At 39.6% G+C, this 22,177-nt stretch overlaps 1 protein-coding gene across 6 annotated transcripts in view; it reads left to right on the top strand.

The window, feature by feature from the left end:
* Positions 1-22,177, top strand: part of Samd5 (sterile alpha motif domain containing 5) — a 380,176-nt gene that overhangs the window by 31,734 nt on the left and 326,265 nt on the right. For 2 of the 6 annotated variants that reach the window (XM_020168709.2, XM_074072462.1), the window contains one exon: positions 10,894-15,782. The exons of 1 other annotated variant lie outside the window; for it this stretch is intronic. In XM_020168709.2, the coding sequence (XP_020024298.2) occupies positions 10,894-10,956 (63 nt within the window). In that variant the 3' untranslated portion in view covers positions 10,957-15,782. Of the gene's footprint in view, positions 1-10,539; positions 10,596-10,893; positions 15,783-22,177 lie in introns of those variants that run through there. 3 more of the 6 variants (XR_012447804.1, XR_012447808.1, XM_074072460.1) reach the window with 3 other exon arrangements.

The raw sequence follows: 22,177 nt of genomic DNA, 5'->3' as shown, positions 1-22,177 counted from the left end.
ATTTCCCTGTTAGGGTGACCCCAATCCAAGGAACACAGACCCCTGAGGAATTAACGCAATTGTGCTGTAACCTATTTGGATACCAGCTATTGCCAGTGGATATTTTCATAAATAATATTTGATATAAGTATATTTGAAGATCTAAAATTCTTGTTGCTTTTAAAGCAGTGAGTTTTCTCAATTGAAAGGCGGTGAGAAAGTAAGAAAAATATAGTAACGCTATACTCTGCATGTGTTTGTGCTCATGTGCGTGTCCAAATGTATATGCCTGGGGGATGGGAAGAGTGTATGTTTTTAAAATAATTAAGAGGTATTTATTCTACAAGCTGAGAATTACTACTATGGTAGTTATGGGATGCATGCTTCCCAAAGGTAAATGAAAAATTTTAAAGTTAATGGCTAAACAGTGCTTAAAGCATACATGTTATTCACAGTTTATTTTAATAACATTTGTGGATGACTAACTTCGTAATGCTGCTGAACATCTATTACGTTTTTGTTCTGAAGATGCGCCTGTGTGGCTGTGCCTCCTTAGGGCTTGGTTTACATTGCTCAGTGATTGAACTAAGAGCTATAAACCCCTGTCTTTGTATATGGCAGATACTAAAAAAAAAAAAAAAAAAATCCAGACTCTTTAGATAGGCTTGCATGGTAACCTGCCTTTCATAAATTAGCTTATTTAATCCTTGCAACAGCACCCTGAGGTGTAGGTACTTCTGCTGCTCCTGTTTTCTAGAGGGAGAACCGAAGCAAAGCATGGTGAGGTTGAATGGGAACAAGGCCATCCATCTAGGAAGAGGCAGTGCTGGGGATTGAATGCAGAGTATTAGCAGATCCTAGTCTGTACTGCTTCCGCCAGGTGTAAATGGGATGACTGCTAGGAAAACCTGGAGGCCAGCTTGTTTGGATTGAAATAGTATGTCAAATAATATGTGTCCTCCTTTCTTCCTTCCAAACTCTCTCTCTCTCTCTCTCTCTCCCCTTCTCCCTCCCTCTTTCTCCTCTCTCTCCTTTCTCTCCTTTCTCCTCTCTCTTCTCTTTCTCTTTCTCTGTCTCTGTCTCTGTCTCTGTCTCTGTCTCTGTCTCTGTCTCTCTCTCTCTCTCTCTCACACACACACACACACACACACACACACACACACACACACACAATCACAATCACATACTCTGTGCCTGCTGGGTACAATGACATTAGGCTATGTGGGAGCCTCTTTGTTGTACACCTTGCTCCCAAACCTTCTCCTGGGAACTGTGAATTCCTAGAAGCAGTGTGCATGGTTGAGGTCTCCAGTGTGTGGTGGAACTCAGACCTGTTTACATGTTTTGCTGTTTCATTTAACCTATTCACACTTCCTTAAAGTTCACTTGCATGAGGTCAGCCTCTTGAGGGTTGTTCAGATGGCTTGTACGTGCTCTGATGGCCCATGAGAACATTTGAAAGTCCCTTTTTGGCCTGTCCAAGGTAGAATGATGGAAAAGAGCATGGGTTCCTTGGATAGGCCTTCCCTCTGGCGGCTACTAAACATGCAAATATACTTTGTTCAGAATTGCAAAAAAGGACTATGAATGTTGTCTTTCTTCCCTGCCTGTTCCAATTTGGCAGGCAGGCCCAGTGGAGGCTGCACTGAGACTGGAAGCCAGAAGGCTATGGCTTACTTTGATAGTGCAGGCTGGCTATGCTGAGAATTGCCTGAGTCACTTTCCAAAGCTTTTGCTACTGTCAAGGCTAAGAAGTAAAGTCCCTGAAAGAAGCAAACATTTCTGGGATGACCAGCCATCTTTGTGAATCCTCTCACCAGACAAGAGAGAAAGGTCATCTCACTTCATGGCAGGAGGGTTCCAATTCTTAGACTGAGCCAGAGGGGAGGCCCAGAGAATAAATTTGGAGTGAGTATTAGGAAGGAGCTACCATGTGAAAGGGAAGAAGTATATTCCAGACTGATGAGTGGATCTGAGACCTGCTCATGCTGACTGTGACCTCTCCCCTGTCTCTAGTGAAACAGAGCAGTGGTTCTCAAAGGGTGGCCCAAACCCTCAGGGCTCGATGATCCTTTCAGGGGGTTTGTGAGGTGTTAGTTTCACAACAAAACTGTGACATCATTTGCTTTTTTTCATTGTGTAGATGTTTGCACTGGTAGCAGAAAAGCAATGGTGGATACAAATGCTGGCACATTGATGGTAGTCTATATCAGCACTTATGTATTCTTCACTTATATACACATGCCTCAGACCTAAAGAAACCATTTTCCACTATAAAAACCCTTGGTCAGGTGATAGAAATCAGTAAGTTTATTAAATATCAGCCTTTGTGAACATGTTTTAAAATCCTGTGTGACAAAATGGAAACTACTTATGAATTTTTGTTACAAGTGGACTGCATGAGAACCTGTCTCCTGGACAAACACTTGGGCTGTTGTTTGAATTGCTAGCTAAACTAGCTGCTTTTTCATGCATCACCATTTTCACTACTACTATGGGAAGAAGTATGATTATTTAGACTGCCAAATACTGGCAGACTTCTTAGAAGTAAATAAAGTGAACCTAATATTTCAAGAAAGACAATCAACAATATTTGTTGTTAAAGATAAAATTTGAATGTTCACAGAAAAAATATAAATTTAGAAAAATTCTATCTCCCACAGAGCTTGACAGTTTCCTAGTACTTGAAGAGTTTTTTTTTTTTTTTCGATAAATTGGGTGATAATACTAATGTCATTTTTTGATGTGGAATAATGTATATGTCAACCTTTGGAAAATCTGCCTAACTCAGGAACCCAATTCTTCCCAAATGACCAGTGCATGATGTTATAAGATATAGAAAAAAGTCCATTATAAGTAAAAGATAGAGCAGTAAATTTAATGGAATAAACAAAATACAAGAAGTTCATGTATTTTCATATTTCACTTTGCAATTGATCTTGTAGAAACTATTTTCATTTTGAGAATGTATCAAAAAGAATATCTAAAGATATCCATCTGAAAAGGTCACTCCACTGTTTTTCCCCTTTCCAATGACACCTGCATGAGTTTGGATTTTCTTGCTGTACTTCAGCTAAAAAATATATTCCCACAGACTGTGTACAGGAGATGAGAGCACCCAGAAGTCCATCAGACCAGTCATATGGAGATAAGCAAAAATGTAAAGCAATAGTACTCTTCTTAACTTGAGTGAGAAAATGTATTTATCTTCATAAAAATGTCATACATGTGAATATGTGATGCCTTTCCTTTTTTTTTTCATTTTTCTTTTATTATTCATATGTGCATACAAGTATTGGTTCATTTCTCCCCCCTGCCCCCACCCCCTCCCTTACCACCTACTCCACCCCCTCCCTCTCCCCCCGCCTCAATACCCAGCAGAAACTATTTTGCCCTTATTTCTAATTTTGTTGTAGAGAGAGTATAAGCAATAATAGGAAGGAACAAGGGTTTTTGCTGGTTGAGATAAGGATAGCTATACAGGGCATTGACTCACATTGATTTCCTGTGCGTGGGTGTTACCTTCTAGGTTAATTCTTTTTGATCTAACCTTTTCTCTAGTACCTGTTCCCCTTTTCCTATTGGCCTCAGTTGCTTTAAGGTATCTGCTTTAGTTTCTCTGCGTTAAGGGCAACAAATGCTAGCTAGTTTTTTAGGTGTCATACCTATCCTGTGATGCCTTTCCGAATGTTAATTTTAAATGAGCTAAATTTTAAAATATTTATCCCTTATAATTCCTTAATACAACAAATATGGATAATTATAGCCCATATAAACAAAAGCACTTTGGAATTCTCAATATTTTTTGAGACTGCAAACAGCTCCCCACACCAAAATGTTTGAGAATTGGTAGTGTAAAATATTGCAGTGTTTCCCAGCAGGAGGTTTCTGAGCTGAGAGAAGGACTCAGAAAGGTTTTTCAGGTTGAGAATAATGGCTGTCTCATTATGTATCTTAACTATACCCATAATAATTATTGAAACATTTTCCTTTGTAAAATAAAAACCTCATAGGCCTCAAATATACTTACTTTGCACCTTAAACTCTCATTTTTTAAATGACTGATATCAAGACAAATATATGAGCAATTAATTATATTCAATTTAAATTTATTAAGAATAATTATGTCTATGATTATAGTGTGTCATTTGCAGAGAAATGCTTGGAGCAACTGAAACCTTCTCTCTTATCTTGCAATTTCAAGCAAATGTTCAAGTATATAATAGGCCAGTAGAAATTTTTAGCAAAGAAAAAATAGTTCTATATGGCAATTATTAGCTGATTTTGATGCTATACCAAATGACTACACCTCAGTCTATATTTTATTATCCATGGAGGGCACACATAAATGCAGTATGTAGTTTTTAATGCATTTTTATAAATCATGCCTTTTCTGACATAATTGAAGTATTTTGCATCACTTACTGGATAGGAAGAAGTCAAGTCTTTTTCCTTACATGTTAAGAATGACATCAAATATAATATCTAAGTGTTTTACACATTTTATATTTCAAATAAAAATATGAATTGTTTTGCTTAAAGTGTTTTGTTTAAAAGTTTTAAAATGTGACTTTTGCTTAAAGTCACATTTGTGTATACTTCCAAAAATGATGAAGCAATTGAAAACATTCCTAAGAGCATTTGAGACATTAAATATTTGGTAAAAGGGCTGTATGTTAGGTTTCTAGGGCTGCTGTAACAAAGTACCACAGACTGTTTGGGTTAAAACAACAGAAATTTATTTTCTCAGGGCTGTGCTTACTCCAAAAGCTCCAGGGGAGACTTCTTCCTTGCCTCGTCCAGTCTCTGGTGCATCCTGCCACTCCTTGGCTTGTGGCAGCATCACTGTACTCTCTGCTTCTGCTTTCATGTGGCCTTCTCTGTACTTTGGTTTCCTTTCCTCTTATGAGAACACCAGTGATTGGATTTAGGGCTTCCTTAAATCCAGAATGATTTTGTCTCGAGATTTTTAACTAATAACATCTGCAAAGACCTCTATATCCAACTAAGGTCCCATTCTGAGTTTGGGAACACTATTCAACTATTACAGATTTTCATTCAGAAGTGACCATGGTGTACAAAAGTACACTCTGCTATTGGACAGAACCACTGTGCCTCAGATTAGTAACTTGACCCTGGCAGTTATCTGTACTTGAAGTCCTCTGCTTCTTCATATATTAGATTGGGTCCAGGATCACTGTCAAGTTGGTGTGGGTGAGAATAGAGGAGGTAATGTGTAAGCACAGTGCCTGTCACAGAGGGCATTCACCCAGGAAATATTAATGGTCTTAATTTTTACTGTTGCTGGGGCAGGAGGCAACAATGATAGAATGTTCTACAATACTGTAATGTCAATTATATTGGTGACTATTGGCGTGATAGTTTGCAGATTAATGTTAATGGTGATTCCAAAGACCATTATTAGTGCATTAGTAATAGATAATTTTACTGTGAGTAGGTAGATGTGGGAGAGACAGAGGGAGGGGGAGAGGAAGAGGGAGAGTACAAACCCTAAGTGAGCACTCCAAGAATCTGGATAGACAGACATCACCAAAAGTGTGTCATCTAAAGAGCAATCAAATATGTTTCAAAGGGTTGGACTGGTGGACCAAATGCAGAGTTGGCACTCTCTAGCATTTAGGATTTTCTGTATTCTAAGCATTTTAGAGGCTCCCTGTGTCTTGATTGCATTTTGGGTGGTATTTGGAGACCTTAAAGCATAATGCAGAGAGAAACTCTACAAGCCCACATCATGCTCACTCCATGTCATCCAATCGAACCTGCTTTACTGCAGCAGTCAGACCAATTTCCTTTCACAGATGTCATGGTGGTGATTTTGGACTTGTCTCCTTCTCCTTAAAGCTCCCCCTCAACACTGGTTCCACAGACAGCCTTAGCTCTGCCATTCCTGAGAAAAGGAAGTCCATTGCCCAAAAGTGTCTTCCCTCCCTCTCCCCTGTACCTCAAATGTGTTGCCATCTTTGCCCATCTGGTCTTCTTTTCCTCTATTACTGGTGAGGAATTAATTCTCTCTCCTCTGAGACTAATCCCTCATAATTATTACTCTTGACCCCAGTAATAATATGGCCCCTAGTTGTCCATTTGTTGTTTGCATTTAGTCTCTATGGAATCCTTCCACTCAATCTGTATATGTGCCCAACCTCCCTTTTGTTCTTGAGATCTCTCCCCCTTCAACTACCATTTCACCTCCATAACCATGCTTTTAAACTTCTCTGCAGAGAGGTGATCTAAGCTTGGCTTCTTGTTGTGACCAGCTGTTAATTATTATACAGTCACTGAAAGAAGAATACAAAATTCCTAGCAGTTAAATTCCTGATCCTTTCTTCCTGAGGAGGGAGATAAGATGTGGCTCCGACTCCAGGCCATGAGGATGTCCTGGTGACAGAAGGGATAATGTCCTGGAGCACTGGCTACCAACAGCAGACCACAGTCCTGCAGGTTGTTCTGTGTGTGTAGTTAGTTTATTCAAAATATTCAGCGATGAAGACAGCAAAAGCCTTTTTGAAAAGTAGGGAATTTACATAGCTATTCAGTTGGAAAAATTATAAAATCATTTAATGCCCCAAGGATAGCATAAACAAAGATGCTTTTATTTTTTAACCTCTGAATTTGTTCCTGAGAGTGTTCTGAATAATAATAATGCAGGAAAATTTCTCAGCAGCCTCTCCAGTATATTTTGCTTGTGCTGAAAAGCTGCAGTTAAGTCCTGAGTGAAGATTAGAACCGCGTGGGTCCGGGGGAAGCAGTGAGAAGCAGCTTCTTATAATCCACTTAATTTGTTCAGGAACAGAACACTAAATCAGCACCTAGCAAGGACACACCAGGATGAGGACAGATTGGATAGTGAGAGCAGTTCATAACTGAATGGCACTTGGGTATTTGTTTCTAAAGTAAAAAAAAGGAAATCTATGCAAACACTTTTCTAGTCTATAGAATCCCAGGAAATCTATTTTGTAAGATCCTCCAGTAGAAAAAAGACACCTTGGACACATTTACATCCCAGCTATTGATATAATATCACATTATGTCCTCCTTCCTGCTAGGGTCTGGGGCCAGCCTGGGCCTTTCCCATGGCGGAGTCCTCAGAGGACAGCCTTAGAAAGTCTTTCATAGAACTGAAAGCCATTAACACATATGTACTTAGTGGACATGTATTGATCACTTTTTCTCAATTATAAGCAAAGGAAAATGACTGAAATTTCCCAATAGGAACTTATTTTGGTGAAAAATTATAATGTAGGTGATTCAAGCAATGAACAGTCATAGTGGGCAAACTTAAACCTAGTATTCCGGTGGGAGTTAGAAAGAGGTGTAAAAGGTAGGGTTTACCCTTTTTAAGTCCCCTCTCTTTAACCAATGTCCCCTCTTTTTTAGTCCCATCATAACAGTCAGTGTGGCATAGCAGAATGTTGAAAAACGTAGCTTGAGTGTGCCATAAGGTAAAAAAATTCCTTGTTACCACCCACCCAAAGGTTTGGCCCTGTGCCCTTTCTGTTGTCCAGGAGGGGAGAAGGCAGTGTTTATATCATCATATTTAATTTTTTTTCTAGGATACCAGCAAACTGTATGAAAATTACAGACAATTAATCGTATGGACCAGTTGTCATTATTTTATTTGAACAGCAAAATATGGAGAATTTGTGTCTATTGGTTTTACATGTGTGATCCAACTGTATCTTTTAGTACACTATAACACTAGGTAAATAACTTCCCAAAGGTGTAGCCTGCATATAGGTCTGATTGCCTTTAATTAGGGGAAAATCACAAGGTCAAAATAGTAACAGACTTGAAGCCAGTTAAAAATCAGAGTAATCACCTGGGAAAAAATTAATCTTATAAATCTTCATTTGTAACCACAGAGTAATAGTTTCTTTGGCATCAAATAACTTTTTTTGTCTCTTTGTTTCTCAGATTAGAATGTGAACAATAATAGGAGATGTAGCATGGAAGAACTTCCAAGCTTCTGAAAACTGAGGGGCTCCCCCAAACCCCATAAAAACCTAGAACAAGTGAGAACGAGAAAGCCACAGTTCAGCTCAAGAATTAAGTTTGGGTGGCCCTAATGTAATGACTTGGACTGATAGTGGTCTCAAAGTCATGTGCGGGGTAAATAGACCAACTGAGATATGAACCTTTTAGCAGTTTTTTTTCTGCAAATGAAGAGATGAAATAATTTAGCACACAGCAAACAAGCAGCTGACCATCATTTTTGATTTTTTAAAGTAACCTTGTTTTTTAAAATAGGAAAATATCAGGAATAATAAGAACCAAAAATATAATGTGGTTTTCATTCTTCCTGAGGTTGTTTTTCATGAACTTTGAGAAAATTCAGATTTAAGGTGATTGCTTCCATGACTTTTTTTGGAGGAGTGTACTGGGAATTGAACTCAGGGCCTTATGAGTACTAGCTTATGCATGCTAGGTAAACGTTACCGTTGAGCTATAATCCCCAGTCCACTTTCATGATCTTTAAATCAACCTCATACTACAACCAAGGAAGAAGACATGAACACATGTGAACAGCTTGTTGTTTTTCTTGGTGGAGGGAACAGAGATTAGTTTTCTTTGTAGGATTGTGCCATATAATTTAGGGGAAAATGAGATATGAAAACGTGTGGTAGGGAGTCGTTCTGTGGAGTGGATTTTTAGCCCATAAGAGTTCTTTTCAGCTGTTACCCCCTTCCAGCTTGTCAGAATTTGAGAAATTTGCTCGTTTCCATTCACTTAAAGAGTGGGACCCAACAGAAGCAGGCTCTGGGATGTCACAAGGTATATTAGCCGTCCCATCCTGGAGCCCATTCCTAACAGGGAAATTACCAGTGCTTCCTACGCTCATGAAGCAACATGTGCTCTGCTAATTACTGTTCTCTGTGACTGCTGTCTTGAAACTCTCCATGACCCAATTGTGTGGAAATCCTGTTTGTCTGCCTCCCACCCTCTTCCCCAAAGAATGAAAAATAACAGATTGCAAGACTGGACTTGTTGAATGAATGTGATTCGCTTTTGTGGACCCAAAGGCATGAGAGTTTGCAGGGGCTGTCTGCGGGTAGATGTGTGAGGTGATACCACATCTCCAGATGAGTTTAATGTTGGTGATAACCTACCCAAAGGCACGCCCTCTCTTTCTCTGGGTTCCTGCAGTATGTGAGGTAGGTGGGCTGCCTTGCTTGGGGTGGATGGCCTTGTGGCCCTTTCCCTTCCTAATCACAGTCCCCCTGCATCTTAGTGACCCCTAATACTATAGCCTAGGCTCTGTGAGTTTTTGCTTTCTTTTTTCTGACTCAAACAACTAGTTAGCTTATGCTCTACAGGATGTATAATTTTTGTTGTTAATGTCCTTTCACTAGCAGCTTACATCTAAACAACTTCACCTTTTTTCTATCAAAACAACCTCCCTTCCCTGCGGGACTTCCTCTCAGTGCCTCAACCTCCTGTGCACCCCCCAGCAACTCACTTTGTCAAGATAGATTGAACGTTACTTTTTCACAAAGTGTAACAGGAGATCATTTTAATGGGGCCATTCAACTTGGATATGGGTTTTTAGGGTGACTTTTTGAATATATTAGTTATTGGGTAAGACATTTTCTTAGCATTACACACAAAAACAAAAAAGGAGGCCTAAAACAGCTTGCATGTCTGGAGAAAGAAACTCACTGAGCATGGACAGTAGTGCTTTCTATTCATATAGATATGATTGCCTTTAGAGAAACTAATTAATAAGGACACATCAGTTAACATATTGCCATTAGCAGGTGAAAATGCACATGGTAAAACAAATCACCCCTTAGAGAAATGTATGGAATTATTGTTCTTTACATAAGACTTCCTGATGTCTGCAGTATGATTTTTATTCTTTTGGTTCTTATTAAGCTTCAAAGGATAAAACTGAGTGTTAGGAGAGAGAGATTGAGACTAGAAAAACAAGAGAAAAAAATGATTCAATATTTTCCAAAAGCTTTCCCAGTTAAAATAACAACATCATCAACAAATAGTTGACCCCCAGCAGCACAAAAATCCCAGGAAAGACTCTGTTGTCCCTCTCTTCCTTTTGAACTATCCTTTTCTTCCTTTCCGTACATCTTGGATCTGTTAAAAGATTTTCAGCACATGGCCAAGCTGTAACAGATGGACAGAAAACTCTAATCTGTTCCTGTCTTAGTTTCAGAGAGGTCATGTGGCAATGAAGGGGTTGAAACTGTCAACACCTATCAGAGCTGGGAGATAATTAGTGTAATATAAATCTGAGAGCCCTGATTGATGACCACACAACAAATGAATTGGAGTAGGCTACTGTTTTGTCAGAAATCCTTACTAATCTGCTTCCAGCTCACGCTTTTTGAGTGCCTATGTGAAAAAGTTATTGTTTATGCATACAAATGATAATAATTCAAGACAATTGTGGATTTTTTTTACTTTGGAAGATGTGTTTTGAATTAGCACTTGCAGCTAGAAGTTGAATAGAAAAGTACGCCCTTTGGGCACGAGATAGGAAGCCTCTAGAATGTCTTGCTGGGTGTTGACTCTTGCTTTGTTACTCAGGTTGCTCAACCGTGTAGGACTGGATAGTGTGATTGAGGAGTGCAAACTATTACAAGGTGTGCTTTTATTTAATTATTTTTACTTTTCTTACAAGAAACATAAAAGGGAAAAGAAGTAGACCACTTTTAATAAAACACAGGCTTGAGAAGAATGAAATACACTCTTCTCTTGTTAGCTTGAAAGAGAAAATTGATCCACGTAAAGCAGAGATCTTAAAGCTGTTTTTTCAAAAGCCCACATGGGAACCAGAAAGGGACAAGCGTGACTTGAAAAGAGGAGCAGGAATCCATGCTGGACTCGGGGAAGAAGGGGTAAAGAAGAACTTCAATAACCCAGCTATGTTCAAATCCACAGGTCCCAATGGCCGGCATCCTAGAGTACTTAATGAATTGGCCGAAGTCTTCACAGAACCGCTAGATATCATTTTTGAGAACTCGTGGAGGACTGATGAGGTGCTGAAGACTGGAAAAGGGCAGATTTAGAATCTTCTTTCAAAAAGGGAACTGGATGGTGACCCTGGAAATACTCATCAGCTTTAACTTTTGGCTTGGAAAAGTTCTGGAATAATCAACTTAGTGAACTGGGTAACTGACTTATAATAGCTAGAAGTAAGGCAGTGAAATCTCACACTTAAGGGAGTATGTAGCTCATCTTTGAAAGGACACGCCATTGTGAGACACGGTCTTATGCCTATCTTGAGATTCTCCCCTTCACTCTGTGGACTCTTAATGAAAATAGATGGGGTTGATTAAGGCATTTGAGTAATTAGTAATTGTAAGTATAATACAAAAAAGTGGATTTATGATGACAACTAGTAATTATATCATTTCTAAATTAGCTTTTTTCTTGAGAACAATAGACTAAATTTCACATTTTAATATACATGTTCCACTTCCTGTTTTCATTAAGTTATGATATTTCATGTAATTCTGTATAGAACAGTTTGGTGAAGGAATTCTTCTTTTAAGGTACTTTCTATAGTTATTGCATAGATAGGCGTGTTCATAAAGCAGACAAGTTAGGGAACATCACCAAGGGAGGAAATGCCTTTGACTTCTCTTTTTGAATTTGATCTGGCTGAGGATGGGTGGTGACATTATAAGGGTGTCATCCTCTGACACATATTGATCAAGTGTCAGCTGTTTTTATTCAAAGTGAGTTTTACTCCCTGTGTGGTGACTGCTCCCACCCAGCTCTTGCTGAGCCCCAGTGTCTCGTCTTCCCTCCCTCCATGGCCCCCAACTGCAGGTCTTGGAGGAGTGGGGTTGTGACAGTAGTATAAACAGCTGTGTCCACCACAGTCACAAAGGAGAGTAGATTGCAGGAGTTGGGGAGGAATTTCTCTAGTTCTTTTTGCTGTTTCCTTGGGGTGTTGGTAGTTTTGTTTTCTGCTTAGAAAATATAGTCATGTTGATGGGGTCAAACCTTAGTTGAAAGGAGGCCGTGGAAGAGGTGCATACTGCAACAAACTCCTGGGGGTGGCGAGTTCTGAGAGCCCCAGCAGCTGTGCATTCTGCAATCTTCCTCCCACTACTGAGAAGTGTGTAAGAGATGTAAGCCTACATCAGAAGAGTCATGGATAAGAACAGGATGCTGTCAAAGGAAAAAGATTGTCATTCATCTTGTCTTGCCTAGGAATGGATAGGCAATTAAGGAGAAACTAGGTCTCCCAAGGACATTCTTTTTTTTTTGTTTGAATTTAGGGCCTCATGCTTGCTGAACAGTGCTCTACCACTCAAGCCACAGCCATTTTTGCTTTTAGTTATTTTTCAGATAGCGTGTCTTCACTTCTTTGCCCCAGCCAGCCTCACACTGTGGTCCTCCCACCTCTTTCTCTCTTATAGTTGGGATTACAGGCATGAACCTTAAGTTCACTTTCTTTCTTGATGTGGAGTCTTGATAACTTTTTGCTTGGCTGGCCTTGAACTGTGATCTTCTCATTCTCTGCCTCCCAGTCTAAGGGCATTCTTAACAACAGTTTAGCTACCTTTTAAAAAATGAGTGAAGGCACTGGGTAAAATCTGTCTCACTCTTAAATACAACTGCATGATTAGTTGTCCTTTAAACTACTCTTAGCTTGCAGTTTTGTAGGGATCTTACTCCAGTCAGTCGTTCACCACTTTTTCAAGTGAAGTAGTCTAAAATTTCCAAGTGAATTTCTTTTTTAAGGGATGGGGGAGTCTGTATAGATTTCTGATACAATTTATTGTGATAATAAATGGCTTCCTGTTTGAGACCTCGTTTTCAGGTACAGCATCGATGGCAGATTTATTTCACAAACGTACATTTGCATGCATTTGTTGAACTGAGACTAGAAAGGATCCAATTTCTGAAAAATCTGTTATTTCACTACAGGCATTATGGTGCAATTTATTGCAACCAAAAAAAGGCTCTGAGGTCATTTCAAGTTTTATTTTCTATTCAAGTAATGTCTGATTTCAACTGTTTGGCCAAATTTAAATCTCTTTGTGTGCACTGTTAGAATTAAAAATTTACAATAGTCTGCTTGAAAGACTTCTTCGTTAACACCAGAGGAAGAAAACTTGAAACAGACGAAGGAATTCCTCTGCATTAAAATCAAGAGAGGTGGGATGGAGAATATAAAAGAATTCTTCTTACCATGAACTGCATCTATTGAGAGAATTAAGCTTAAGAGAAGTAAGTTATTCAGTGTTTTTTTTTCTTTTATCAAAACACTGCTGAAATCCTGAATATTTGAATGAAAATGAAGTACCCATTAACCAAGGGACAGATATGTCAGCAAGACTCAGGCCCTGATTATCCTGATTTGTATTTCCTAGAACATTTAGTGATTAATTAGAGGCTTTTACTTTATAATTTTGCGGAGTTTGGAGGATTCTAGCAAAATTTCCTTCAATTCATCTCAAATTTTTGGGGGCATAGGTGGAAATTTTATTCACATAAATATTTCTTAATTGGGTGTGATGGTACAAGCCTATAATTCCAGCACCTGAGAGGCTGAGGCAGGAGGATTGTGAGTTCAAGACCAGCCTGGCTACATGGAGAGTCTGTCAGAGAGGGGGAGAGAGAAATATATTTTGACCTCAGGAAAATGATTTTAAGGGCTCCTACCATTGAGGAGTTAGAGCCAAAAATCTTGAAAAAACCTGAAGTTATTGCAGTTCAGTGAACTCAAGCAAGTTTCTTAATCCAGAGAAATTTACAGCATATCTTGGTGTTATAAAATAGCAACAATAAACATCGTGTTTTTATTTTAGGGTTCCTCAGACCTTAGTTCCAATTCTAGAATTATCCTAATAGTGCTTTCCTGTAGTGAATCTGTTAGAAGCATAAGCTGTAGCATAGTTTAAGGAACGATCTTAAACACTTCTGGAACTTATTAAAGCTTCTTTTCCCTTGTCCAGAAAATGGGAAAAATAAATACCTCCTACAGTTCTCAAGAGGCTTATGAGTTCTTGGCTGAGGACTGGCATTAGTAGTGCTGACCACCTCTCCCTTCCCTTCCTGACTTTTAGTTAGCTTCTTTATTCTCTTCTGTGGATGAGATTACATCAACGTGAACTGCAAAATGCAAGCATATATTGACGTGTCCCATTGCTACCCATTGCTTCAGACCCCTCTCCTTTCTATTAGGAGGAATCCTAAAAGGCTACCAGGTCTGATCATAGTGGGACTTCAGTAAATGTTTGGTGATTGAATGAAAAGAAGGTGATTTTTAAGAAACAATGATCAATGTCTTAGAGGCCAGCACTTCACAAGACCAGACCCAAAGGAAGGTATTTTCTTATCGTTCTGATTTCCATAACAGCTTCAGGTTCATAAGTTTGGGGTACAAATGAGTGAGTGGCAGATGGGCATTTTCCTTGAGTTTATGCCTCTGATTTACAAAGTAAGAGTGCAGTGGCCTTTCCCCAATTCCTTCTGGGAAGAATCCAGCTAAGAGATGACACAGATGACGGTGCATCAGCCAGCTCTCTTCTGTATTCAGAGAAACCAGCTGTGCCAGTGGCCAGGAGCACCTGCCTGAGAATTTTTCTCTGTGAAGAGCCAGAGTGTTTGTTCTGCTTCCTTGCATGGGGAGGTGGGAGGGCTGAAGAAGAACAAAAAGAGAAGATAAAGGAAATAAGGTTTTGGAAAAAATGTTTGACTTTTGTCAATTGTTACATGTAATATTTAATTCAGTATCAAAATATCATTTTGATATGCATATGGGCAGTTTCTCAATTTCAAAGTAAATAAAGGACAAAGAGTAGACTGTTGTAGCCAGCCTAACTGAAGTTAGGACCTGACTCTAAAATTGCCAGTTTTCAGTTCCAACCAAGTGGCAAGAAACAGAAAATCTTTTTTTTTTTATTTTTTTTTTTTTTTGTGGCATTACCAGGACCTTGCACTGGAGGACAGGCACTCTGCTACTTGAGCAACAGTCCCAGTCAAGAATTGGAAAAGTCTTCGAAAAGACCAGCTGTTGGTGTAGAATAAAGCCATGTGAGCACACACACAGTGGTGTTTCATTAAATAAAACAAGTTGTGCAGAGCAAAGCAACTTGGGCTGTGCCTTTTAGAATTTTCCAATTTTACCACTTCCTCTCAGTGTCATTAATTACATAAACCTACATCAAATATTTTACACTACTTGATTCTGCAGCTATATATTTATTCATCTCATCAGATAAAATCAAATAACTTTCTTGTCGATGGTCATTAGTTATTATTTTAGGTATTTCCATAAAAAGCCAAAGGAGGGAAAGTAGCAGTTAGTTTAGAAAAATTAGCAACCTAACTTTCTCGCTTAACTTGTTGAAATGAGTATTTTCTTTTGAACTGTTTTAAGATTTGGGAGTGAAGTTTTGTTTTTTACTATTGCTGTTAAATTTTTTTTTAAGAGGAAAATAAGAAGTCAGATCCCACAGTCAAAACTGGGTGGCTTTTTTTTTTTAAAACAATTTTGCCAAAATTTCTTCCATTGGGCCGAAAAGAAAACAAGTCAACTTCTATACATTTAAGATGAGAAATGTCTCTTATAGTTAAATTCTGTATCAGGCCCTTTATAAAATGAATTTTTCCCTTTTTAGTCCAAAAATGAAATGTTGACTCTCAAGGACAATAAATACTGAGAAGGACAAGTGCTAGGCCTTGTTCACTGGTCCTTGCCCTGTCCCTGGAACATGTTGGGAGACCCTGTTCAGGTTACCAAAGCCATCATTCATTGAACAGTTCTGCCCATACAGAAGTGAGAAATCTACATGGGTTTCCATAAGTAGCCAAGCACCATTCATCCTGATTGAAAGCTAGCCATTGGTTTTGTAAACATAATTGCAAATTGACACTGTTTCCTTTCAGTTATGTTTTTTTAGAAGGGACTCTATTGGAAGACTATGAAAAGCCTAATTGAAACATCATTGTCAAGCATCTCAGTGTCATGTGTGCCCCCACAGCCCTGTAATTCCCAAGCACCTGTCTACCCCTCAATAAATGTTATGCCTTTCACAGTGGTTCCGTCTTGGCCTCTTTTGTAACCATTCACATTTTTGATGAATTCAACAGCTTGTGCATTGTTTAAATTGACAATAGGTAAATGTTTATGGCACTATAGCATTACTGTCAGCATGGGAAATCAGACTTCTAACTGCAAAGCAAGGAAAAGGCAAGTCTCCTTAACTTGCAATGCAAAATGCAAGTAACTCCATCAGGTGTGCTTGGATGCTTCTGTATGATTGTTACATATGAATCGTGTGGACTTCTTGTGTGATTCTGGGCAGCGCAGGGGCTCACACATTGGGAGGTGGAGTGGGGTGCTGACTTGGGTGGTAGGAAGGGTCCTATGTGGTTTCTCTACATGTGATTCCACTCTAGCTCCCACAGTACTGAATCTACTTTATCTTAAAATTGTCGTGATTCAACTGCAGATAAGAGGATCTCAGAGGTCATTAAACTCAGGGTCCTAGATTGAAATCCCAGCATAAGTGCTTTTTGGCTTCAGGAAATTGGGCAAATGGAATAATTATGTACTTGTGTAATTATTCCAGTAGCTAGCCCCCAAACATTAATTTGAAGAAGTTTCATGACATTGCATTGAATTATAGATAAATGTCACCATGTGCTGGGTTTTGATGATTATCAGTGACTGTCTTTATTCCCACTGAATGTAAGATGAAAGGAAACTAAAGTTAAAGTAAAGAAAATATGGGGTAATTTTTTAAAGGAATAGGTAAAAATCTGAACTTTAGAAGAGGAAAGAGACCTTAAGAATGACCCATCCAATTCAGAAATTACGCAGTTAGAACATAGAACATGACATCCCATGGTAATCCACTAGACGGGTGGCAGATGATTGGTTTTCCAGATCCTCTGCTCCTGGCTTTTTGTTTGAAGCAGAAAAGACTCATCTTTCTAGATTGGAGTTAGTTTGAACTGAGATTGGTGGTTTCGAGATGTAGCCTTAGCATTTGCTTTCAGTAAACCAAAGCTCCATACATCCCAGGGCCCAGATGGGCCAGCACCAGGCTATGAAAAGCTGATCTTTAGATTTCAAGTCCTCTTCAGCCTCATAAGCATGTTTAGAAAAGTTCATGGCATTGGTGGCCAGCACAGAACTAGTTTTTTTTTTTTAATGGGAAATACACGTACATAGTAAATCTTACCAATAAGTGTTTGTTAAAGAATGAGATGGGTAGCTGGGGGTGGTGTACACACGTGAAATTGGAAGGCAGAGGCTGAAGGATCACAAGTTAGAGGCCAGCCTAGAGAAAGTTAGAGAAACCCCATCTCAAAAACAGAGACACGAACCAAAGGGCTGGGGTGTGGCTCAGGTGGTAGGTGTACTTGCCTAACATTTGAAAGCTCAATCCCAAGTACCGCCAAAAAAAGAAAAAAAGGAAAGGAAAAGAGAACAAATAAGATGGTTTATGTCATTAATGAAATCACATAAGGCAGCTTTTAAAGTCTTTCATCTGAAGCTGGATAATGAATACCTCTAGTCTCATTCCAAGCCATCTGCTGCCCCACTGAGATTTTTTAGAATTTAAAAGAGGAATCATGAACAATTTGAAATGAAAAACTTACTCCCTGCCCCCTCCCAGTGTTACCCCAAGGACAGAGTGCATTCGTGTAATTATGGACACTTTTTTGGCCAAGCTCCTGCACGCTAAAATGTAGCTATGTCCCAATAACAGGATGTCTGTGGAGTCTCATCTGTTTCTTGGTTAAATAATGAGCACCGGTTGGGAACTGTACGTATTCAGTGTGCATTCTCCTACATTCCTTTCAGCTCAGTCAATTTAACTTCAACTTCATTTTGGAAGTTAATCCATCTCTATAACAGCAGCTCACAAAAGTAGTCATTTTGAGTGAAGAATATACATTTAATTTTACTTTAAATCTTTGCCTATAAATCAGAAGCTCTGAATCCATTCTTGGTTTTCCTTGTGAGTAGAGCTGTCTGATCCACTTCCTCTTACACCTTCCATCTCCCATCTGTAAAAGCGTTCAGTGCACAGCAATACCAAACACCCTGTGAAAGGTTGGAGAAACAGATGGTATCTGTGAATAACCTCACACTCTTTAGGAGGAAGACACTGAATGGCATGGTCTGGTGTTTTCCATGACCTCCACCAGTCTGTGAGCACATGTGTCTTACTAAGGTTGTTTGCCACCTGGTACTTCCTTAGTTCCTGCTGTATTGCCTGGACCTTGTAGGTACTCAAAATAATTGTTGAATGAATGAATGAGTGGGATAAATGAATTTTCTCTCATGCCTGAGGAAACTGAACTGGGAGATTTTGTGAGTTGGTCATACCAGGGCATTTCCTATTTTTAGGTAACTTGGAGGAACATGTGATCTTTTTGTTTGTAAGACAGCATTACTCTCCAATCTGAGAAAACAAGTTTCCTTTCATAAGAAGTTTACCTGGGGGTAAGGTTTTGTTGCTATTATGGTCTTCTGACTTTCTTGTTTTCTTTTGTATAAAACAATAAAAGCAAATAATTTATTCAATAAAATTTTATATATGCAATGAGATCTTTTGCAGAAATGTATTGGGGATACAATTTGTGGAAGACACATGCAAATACTAAAATGACACACTATTTGAATTAAGATTTTCTTTTCATCATAATTTTCTAGTCTGAATTGTGAGAGAAATGTCATCGATTCTTGCAATTAAAGCTAATAAGTATCAATCTATCTCTGCAATTAAAGCCAATCAAACTATGGTTAATGAGCTTACCCCATAATGCTATATATCATATGCTACCACAGCACAAAAAAATGTGACAATCTGTTCTACGTAAATACTAACTTCCCATTTTCAAACACATAGCATCTTACACCAGCCTCTTTTAGTTATATTTAATACAAGTTTGTGACTCATGACTTTGTCCCTGGAAATCATTATTTTCTTCCTTAAATTTACTATAATCTTCTACCAAACAAAAACAGAGAGAAAGGAGAGGAGTAGTTAGAAGTTTGATTCCCACAAAGCTGCTGAGAATTATGATTGCTTGGCCTCAGAGGGACTTCACAACCCTCTGTCATCGCACACCTTGCCTTTCTCTTCTCTGATATGCACGGAAGACATGAGAGGGAGGGAAGAACATAAAAGGTTTAGAGTCACAAAAACTTGGATGCAAATCCCAGCTCCCCCTACTTGGCTATGTGAGCTTATGCAAGTTACTAAATACTTTCTAATGTGTTCTGTCATCTGCAAAGTGAGGTTAGTAGCACCCCCTTAAAATACCGCACAAGGCAACTGAAAGAGTCTTGTGCTGGAGGAGCATGAGTCAGCTAGACAGTTTTGGCGGGTACAAAGTGCTGGAGTAGAAACATAAAAGAGAGGTTGTGACTTTATGAGTGGAAATTGATTCAAGCTATGTTAGAGGAAGAACTTACATTTATGGATCAACTACAGAACAACATTAAAAATATAATTGCCAACACATAAAGAGCCATTTAATATGTACCAGGACAGAGCACTTTACACATATCCTATTTAATCTTTACGAAAACCCAGTGAACTTTTTACCATCTATAGATTATCTACACTCTACAAATGAGGAAACTGAAGTAACAAAAGTTTTTGGTAATTTGTCCAAGGCCACATAGACAGTAACCAACAAAGCTGGAATTTGAATCTCAGCAGTGTCACTTTAAGCCTGTCCTCTTAACCCTTATGATTTATGGGAGCCAAATTTAATACAAGAGTCAAATATAAAGACTACATATGAAGAAGTATAAGATAGCAGATTGACGAGTTATCGTACAAGAGGCGGTGCTTGAGGGATGAGGGTATGAACTAAAGATGGCGTCATAGTCAATTTTGTGTTGCTGTAACAGAATACCTGAGACTGGTAATTTATAAATAATAGAAATTATTTTCATAGGGCTCTGGTGGCTAGAAAGTCAAGATCAAGGTGCTGGCTGGTTTGCTTGTCTGGTGAAAACTCCCTCCAGAGGAGCACTGAGGAACACTGACCTCACATGGTAGAAGGAAGAAGAGCAAAAGAGCAAATGCTGCGTGAAGCCTCTTTTAAAAATACCTCAATCTCATTTATAAGGGAGGATCTCTTGTGACCTCGTCAGTGCTCACCACCCCGTGTCCTGATACTATCATCTGGTCAACATCTGAGTTTTGGAGGGGTCACATTCAAACCATAGCATTCTTCTCCCAGCTCCTAAAACTTCATGTCCTCACATGCAAAATACAGTCATTCTATCCCCATAGTCCCCAAAATCTTAATTCTTCCCAACATCAACTGAAAATCTGAGTTCAGAGTGCCCTCTGTCATCTTAGACATGCGCAAAACTTGAAGATGCCTCTGCTCTCCAGCGTCAATCTGTGGTATCAAGCAAGGGATGTGCTTCCCAAATGCAATGGTGGGACAAGCATAGGACAGGCATTCCCATTCTAAAAGGGAACGATAGAAAAGAGGAAGGAGTGATAGAACCTGAGTAAGGCCAAAACCCAACAAGCAAACATTATGCCTTAAGGCTCCAGAAAAATCCTTTTGACTTCAGGTGCCGCTCTCTGGACACATTGGTGTGAGAGGTGGTCCCTAGGCTCCAGGTGACTCCAACCGCACAGACCACAGATCTCCTGAGTTGGAGTTCGGAAGCCTGCTCTTTGCTCTTCTCCCAGTCCGGCTTTGCACAATGGTGGCTCTAGCTCTGGGATCTCAAGGCCATCTCTGCCCCCATGGCTCCACTAAGCATTTCCCTGGTGAGGGTCCCTTAGCTCCCCAAGGCCTCCTTTGAAATTGAGATGGAGGTGGTGGCCTGCACAGTTCATGCCGAGCCTGTAGAATGGGCACCACATGGGTATTAGCAGGGTTCAACACTTGTGCCTTCTGAAGTGGTGGCCCAAGCTGAACCTCAATCCATCTGAGGCACCGCTGAGGTAGCCAAGTTTTGCTGCAGTGGAACATGGGGAGCAGAGACTTGAAGTGACACTGGGTAGTGAGGGAGCCCTGAAGTCCCACGGTTGCCCTGGGCCCTTCCCTTCAAATCATTCTGCTCCCGAGGCTCTGATGTTCTGGGCCTGGGAGAGCTAAGGCAGAACTGAGGTTCTCAGAAATGGCTTTGCCGTCTGCTCCATTGCCTTGAATCTGGCCTTCTCTTGTCTCTATTAATCCTTGAGCCACACCCTCAGTTTTCTCTCCTTAACATACTTTTAAAAATACAAGGCCAGGCTGAGAATTTTCTAAGTCTTTATACTCTTCTTCTTTTGTAATCACAAATTCCATCTTTAAACCACTTCTGTCTTTTTGCATTTTACTAGAAGCAGTTAGGAAAAGCCACATCAATCCTTCAGCATTTTCCTGCTTAGCGATATCTTCCATCAAATATCCTAGATCATCACTACCTTCTACAAAGTCCTAGGATACAAACATAATCCAGCCTGATGTTTTGACTCTTTAAAACAAGGTGGTAGGCTGGGCATAGTGGACAGCTCATACCTGTAATCCCAAATATACAGGAGGCCTAGGAAAGAGGATTGCGGTCTGAGGATGGCCCCAGGCAAAAGTATGAGACTGTATGTGAAAAATAACTGTAGTAAGATTGGGCAGGGGACATGGCTCAAGTGCTACAGTACCTGTTTAACAAGCACAAGACTCTGAGTTCAGACCCCAATACTGCCCCAAACCAAACCAAGGATGGCCTTTCCTCTAGTTTTCATTATCTTGTTCTCCATTTCTGGGAGACCCCATGAGAACAGTCTTTGCTGACATTCCTACCAGCTTTCTGGTTGTGACCCACCTAGGTGATGTCTAAGAAGACTAAAGCTCTCTCTGTGGCCCTTCTGTTCTTCTGAACCCTTATCAGACTTGCTCTTAATCCACCTTTCATGATAATATAGGTTTTTCTAGCATTTATTTCCAAATTGCTCCAACCTCTGCTCGTTCTTCAGTTCTGAGGCTGCTTCCTTGTTTTTAGGTATTTGTTATAGAAAAACCCCACTCTTGGTAACAATTTCTACCTTACTCTCTAGTAGTGCTATAATAGAATACCTGAGACCAGGTAATAAGGAACAGAAATTTATTTCCTCACAGTTATGAATGCTGGGAAGTTCGAGGTCAAGGTGCCAGTAGCAGGTTTTGTGATCAGGTGAGTGCTGTATTCTCTAGAGAATGTCCTCGGGTCCTCACAGGGCAGAAGGCAGTA

The sequence above is a fragment of the Castor canadensis genome, chromosome 1, assembly GCF_047511655.1.
Source record: "Castor canadensis chromosome 1, mCasCan1.hap1v2, whole genome shotgun sequence".
NCBI lineage: Eukaryota > Metazoa > Chordata > Mammalia > Rodentia > Castoridae > Castor > Castor canadensis.
The sequence above is the reverse complement of the archived record's forward strand: the minus strand, read 5'-3'. Positions and strand labels throughout refer to the sequence as shown.